The sequence below is a fragment of the Equus caballus genome, chromosome 19, assembly GCF_041296265.1.
Source record: "Equus caballus isolate H_3958 breed thoroughbred chromosome 19, TB-T2T, whole genome shotgun sequence".
NCBI classification, from domain to species: domain Eukaryota; kingdom Metazoa; phylum Chordata; class Mammalia; order Perissodactyla; family Equidae; genus Equus; species Equus caballus.
Genome location: NC_091702.1, coordinates 5,866,225 through 5,872,224, shown reverse-complemented (window position 1 = coordinate 5,872,224; position 6,000 = coordinate 5,866,225). Strand labels below are relative to the sequence as shown.

Genomic DNA, 6,000 nt, shown 5'->3' with positions numbered 1-6,000 from the left:
ATGGTAAAATGATAAAACGCATCAAACAAAATGTTGCAGTAAACATCTTGATCAGTGGTGAAAGGAAAAGTTATTTTCATTAAAGTTAAAAGAAGCCCCAAGGACACTTGGAATCACCACTTTTGTTCATCATTGTAGTGGAGGTGCTAGCCAACAAACGAAGAAAAATAGAAGAAGTAGAACGCATAAGAACTGTAAAGGGAAAAACAAGATTCACTGTCATTTTCAGGTGATTGTTCTCTTAGAAGCTCTATGAAGCCAATCCTCAAACTGTTAGAACTAACGAAAATGGAGCAAGGCTGCTGCAGTCAAAATCAAAATACAGAAATCAATAGCACTCATTTATACTGAAAAGATAACACCAACTAGAACTTTTAAAAAAGATACAATTCCACAGATAAAACAAGAATGGCTGGGAGCTGGAACTTGTAGAAGCTGAGTAATAGACACGCGTGTTCATTATTCCAGTCTGTCTCCCTCCGCATAAACCTAAAATTTTCTATTTTTAAAAGTTAAAATCTAAAATAGATCATGACCCACTCAGAATAACAACAAATCTATCAGGTACTTAGGATACCTCGAAATGTATCTTACAAAGATGTGCAAGAATTTTAGAGAGGAAATTATTTAAAACTCATTGAGTAACATTAAAGGAAACATATAAATAAAGAAATGACCATATTCATGACATGAAGCTTTTTTTAAAAGTTTTTTGGTGAGGAAGATTGGCCCTGAGCTAACATCCGTTGACAATCTTTGCCTTTCTTTTCCTCCCAAAGCCCCAGTACATAGTTGTATATGCTAGTTGTAGGTCATTCTAGTTCTTCTATATGGGATGCTGCCACAGCACGGCCTGATGAGCAGTGTGTAGGTCCACGCCCAGGATCTGAAGTGGCAAACCCTGGGCCGCTGAAGTGCAGCAAGTGAACTTAACCACTCAGCCACGGGGCGAGCCCTGACATGAAGCTTTGATGTTGTGAGGATGTAGTTTTCCCCCAAATTATAAGTTCCCACAGGGTATTATGGAGAACTCAGCAAGAAGATTCTAAAGTTCATACGAAATTCTATCAGTTCAAGAACAGTGAAGACAATTTTAAAGAGGAGGAAGGGAGAGGAGGAAGGGAAATGAACTTTTTTCAGCACTTAGCCCAGGCCAGGTGCTGGTCGCGGCCCTTTCCCTGTATGACCTCACTAATCCTCCCCGCAGCCCTGTGGGGCAGATACTAGTATCATTGCCATTTCCTAGAGGGAGACACTGGGGGAAAGATGACATCATTTGTCTGAGGTTTAGGGGGACAGATCTTTACTGTGTGCCCAGCACTGATGGGGTCCTGGGACATGGGATTCTCAGTGCTCACACCGGGGAAGTCCCCACAACACAGCCTGGTTAATCACCTCCCCAAGGCCCCATGTCAGGAACCAGCTGGTAGAGCTGATACGCAAAGCCTGGCAAGCTGACCTCAGTGCCTGTCCTCGACACAACAACGCATCTAAACCCTTAAGGCTTAGGTTAAATTACAGAACACTGAAACCACATGAGTGGGGGAGTGGCCGCCAGGGCTGAGCAGCGCGGCGGGTTGCCAATTTGACCCACTCTGGGGGTCGGTCGTCTGAGTGGGTGGGGAGGGCCCCAGGGCTGAGCAGCGCAGCGGGCTGCCACTTTGACCCACTCTGGCCGTAGGCCGCCTGCGTGGGGGGGAGGGCAGCCAGGGCTGACTAGCGAGGCGGGGTGCCACTTGGACCCACTCTGGAGGTCGGCTGCCTGAGTGGGCTTGGGGCCCCCAGGGCTTAGCAGCGCGGTGTGCTGCCACTTTGACCTACTCTGGCAGTCTGCCACCTGAGTGGGGGTGGGGCCCCAGGGCTGAGCAGCGCAGCGGACTGCCACTTTGACCCACTCTTGCGGTCGGCCGCATGAGTTGGGGGGTGCCGCCAGGGCTGAGCAGCGCGGCGGGCTGCCACTTTGACCCACTCTGGCGGTCGGCCGCATGAGCAGGTGGGGAGGGCCCCCAGGGCTGAGCCGCGCGGCGGGCTACCTCTTTGACCCACTCTGGCGATCGGTTCCTGTGTTGGGGGTTAGGGCGGCCCGGGGTGACATGCGCGGCGGGCTGCCACTCTGACCCACTCTGTCGGTCGGCCGCCTGAGTGGCTGGGGAGCCCCCAGGGGTGAGCAGCGCGCGGCGCGCTGCCACTTTGACCCACTCTGGCAGTCGGCCGCCTGAGTGGGGAGAGGGCCCCCAGGGCTGAGCATATCCGCGGTTTGCCACTTTGACCCACTCTGGCGGTCGGCCGCCTGAGTGGGTGGGGAGGGCCCCCAGGGCTGAGCAGCACGGCGGGCTGCCACTTTTATGCACTTTGGCGGTCGGCCGCCTGACTGGGGGGGTTGGCCCCAGGGCTGAGCAGCCCGGCGGGCTGCCACTTTTACCCAATTTTCAGATTTCAGCTAGTGTTCACATGTTGATTTCCTCTTCCAATAATCCAGTTTATTTCAGTGAATTCACCTTAGTGAGTTGCTTCAATTCTCCAAGACTAATATATTTCAAAACTAGTATGCCTCACCCTAATGCATTACGTTCCCCCCAAATAAGAGATCCTACTCTTGATATTTTTTTTTGGTTTAATTTATGACAATCTTAAATAAATTCTAGTGAAGTAGCCGATATTATAGCCAAACCACTCTAATATCTTAAAACGGTATTTATGAAAATGCGCATTTTGTGGCATCAGTTTAAAGAGTGGAGATGGTGTGTGTTTGTATGTGTGTATATGTAAATTCATATATACTGTATGCATGCATATATGTATGTATGTGCGCATATTAAATACTATTTACTATTTTACAGTTTACACTGTTTAAATATATAGATGCACATATTGCCTCTATTGCTTTCTTCTTTCTACTATCTTCCAAAACCCAAACCCTTCTTTCTTCAGGGTTCAAGAAATCAAGACGTCGTTTAGAAAAAGAAAATAAGGCTGATTTTTATTGAACATATATGGTGTGCCAAGTTGATTAACCCTTGGTAAACATTAGGATCACTGGATCGATTTTAGCTTTTCAGTTTCTCTTTTGAACAACTCTGTTTTCAAGGATCCATATTTCATGACTTTTATTCTTTGAGTCCTTCCAAAGAACAAAAATAGCCTTTACCTTTTTTCGTAGAATACAATTCATACTCCCTTGCGATTATCATTTTGGTCCATTGGATTCTGTAAAGGATCTAAAATGAATTATGAGATCATGATTTTATTTTCTCTGTATTTGAAACATTTTTCTAATTCATCATCTTAAGAATTCTTCCATCATTACTCATGATTACTCATCAGTTATTCCAACTAAGCTGAAAAAAGATAAGTAATAAGAAAACAAAAGAGTGGTGAAATCACTTAGCAGGAGGACACAAGAGTGGAATAAATTGTTATTTTTCTGTGTTTTTATTGTGTTATCCAACTATTGCATCATCTTTTAAGAAAGTGTTAGAAAATACTAGGGGCAGCATCTCTGTAGTTTGCTTTCAGATCCACTCAATATGAGAATTAGAAGTTTTTATTTTCCAACCATGATGACAAAGAGAAGAAATTTCACATTCCATAGCCATAAGGTGAATACGATCAGAAGAATGAATGAATGTAAAGGAAAAGATTGCAGCACTTAGGCTCTAACGGTACGATGAAATTTTCATATTAATGAAATCAGACTATGTGTCTTCAGATGACGATATTTTAAATAAATTTTCTCAAACTTAAGAATTGATCCCTAAACAATGTATTTCCAAGAAAAAAAATGGAAATACAGTATTCTCCTCCAGTTAGTCCTTCAAAGGAAAGTACTTCACGCAACAGTTTGAAATAAAAATCTGGACAGTCCCACATTGTTAAAAGATGAAAGTATTCTTTCATCTCCAGTGATGTCTATGGACAAAAATTTACTGATTAAAATAGTTTTACTATATTTAAAATGTATTAATATTTAATAAAGTTGATTTCAGTAAGTCTTTATGATTATATTTGTAAATTCCTTGTAAAATGACATAAAATTATATGAAGTTAAAATGTGCCCAGAGGGTAAACAGCAATAACTATTTGCCCTGTAATCTGAGGGTTAGATATCCCATCTCAATTCATTTTCACAAAAATTCTCAAGGAATCATTATCCTTTCACCTCCACTTTGAGTTAACTCGTCTAAGCCTACAGCATAAGACAACATTAAAGGCAAAATTTAAGCGCAAATTTCCTAATCTTGAATTACACATTGCTGCACTTATACCGTGGTACCTCGCTTCAAAGGAGAAAAAACACTTACCTATGTCCTCTGATAACTCTGAGGACCTCTTTCGAAAGAAGTCGGACAGAGATGATAGTTAATATTCAAAGGAATAATGGAAATTGAAATCTGCATTTCTTTATCACTTTCACATTGTGGATATTTATTTACTGAACAATTTCCATAACCTTGTGATAATGTGTAGTATTCAGACAAGCAAAAGGAGAAGCCCATGTTATGCTTGTCCTCAAAATAATCTTATTAGTTAGGACACTATAGCTTAATTTCCCAGAAAAGTTATAAGACTTTGTAGAGCAGTTCCCAGGAATGGTCCAGATTGAACCCTGTAGAATGTTAGGCAACAAGTAGATTCAAGTGCCTTAAAAATCATCTAGTGAAGCATCCGAGAATGTAATTCCCCTTATGGAGGAAAAATATTACATGGTACGATTAGATTTTGATGAATAGAAGATAGAAGGTAACCAGCTGGTTTAAATTATGTTGTAAATCTAGTAAACTAAAGGAATAAATATATTAGTACATTGCTTTCATGTTATAGGTTTTGTGCAGATGTTTGCTGAATAAACTAATCACTAATTTAGAAAGAGATCACTGCTCAGCAATGATGGTTAATTTTTTGTGACAACTCAACTGGACGAAGGGATGCCCAGGGAGCTGGTAAAACGTTATTTGTGGGTGTGTCTATGAAGGTGTCTCTGGAAGATATTAGCATTTGAATCAGTAGGCTGAGTGAAAAAGATCATCCTCACCAATGTGGGTAGGCATCATTGTATACCTTGGGGGCCTGAATAGAACAAAAAGGTAGCGGAGGGCAAATTTGTTCTCTGTTGAGGTGGGACATCTGTCTTCTCCTGCTCTTGAATTTCAGCACCCCTGGTTTTTGAGCCTTTGGACTAAGATTGGGACTTACATCATTGCCTCTCCAGTTCCTCAGCTCTTCAAATTTGGACTAGAACTACACCACCAGTTTTCCCGGGCTTCCCATTTGCAGGCTACACATCATGGAACTTCTCAGCCTCCATAATCACATGAGCCAATCCCTCATAATAAATCTCTTTCTGTACACCTCTATCTCTGTCTCTGCCTCTGTCTCTATCTCTATATCCTGCTGGTTCTGTTTCCCTGGAGAACCCTGCCTAACACAGCCAGCATTCCCTTTTACTTATGGAAATCTCAGACAGGAGATTAGTCATTCAATATTAATATACATTGTGCACATTACATATACAACTATCTATCTAAATATCTATTTTCAAACAAATTTTATTTGTAATTCTAAAAAGAACAGACTTTATAAAATGCTTATTCCTATTTTTAAAATATTTGCCTGGAGGAAGATACTATTAGTATTTTCATTGGTATGTTATTGTTATCATTTTAGTGTTCTTGAGTTTATCTGAAATTACAAAAAAAAGGGAAAGGTGTTTAGGTAGTAGGTTGTCTGTGGTGGATTGATGAGTATGTTTAGAATACTTCTGAAGAATACAGATTGATAAAACCCACACTGTATGACTCTTTCTTTCAGGACATGAAAAGGCTATGCAAATTTTTAAAGGCTGTAGTGCAGAATATTTGATTGTTTAAGAAAATATCTTGTAAAACTCTGTATTTACTTTTTAAAAATATATATATTTTACAAATCACATATATGGATATATATCAGTTAGCACTATCCTGATTCTAACGTGGTATACCTAGATCTTACTGTTCAAAGTCA

At 41.1% G+C, this 6,000-nt stretch overlaps 1 protein-coding gene across 1 annotated transcript in view; it reads right to left on the bottom strand.

Moving 5' to 3' along the window:
• Positions 1–2,953: 2,953 nt before the first annotated feature.
• The window catches only part of LOC138919056 (ral guanine nucleotide dissociation stimulator-like), a 58,201-nt gene continuing 55,154 nt past the window's right edge, over positions 2,954–6,000 (bottom strand). Inside the window, exon 15 of the mRNA XM_070243065.1 lies at positions 2,954–3,218. Coding sequence (XP_070099166.1) covers positions 3,108–3,218 — 111 coding nt within the window. The 3' untranslated portion in view covers positions 2,954–3,107. The remainder of the gene's footprint in view (positions 3,219–6,000) is intronic.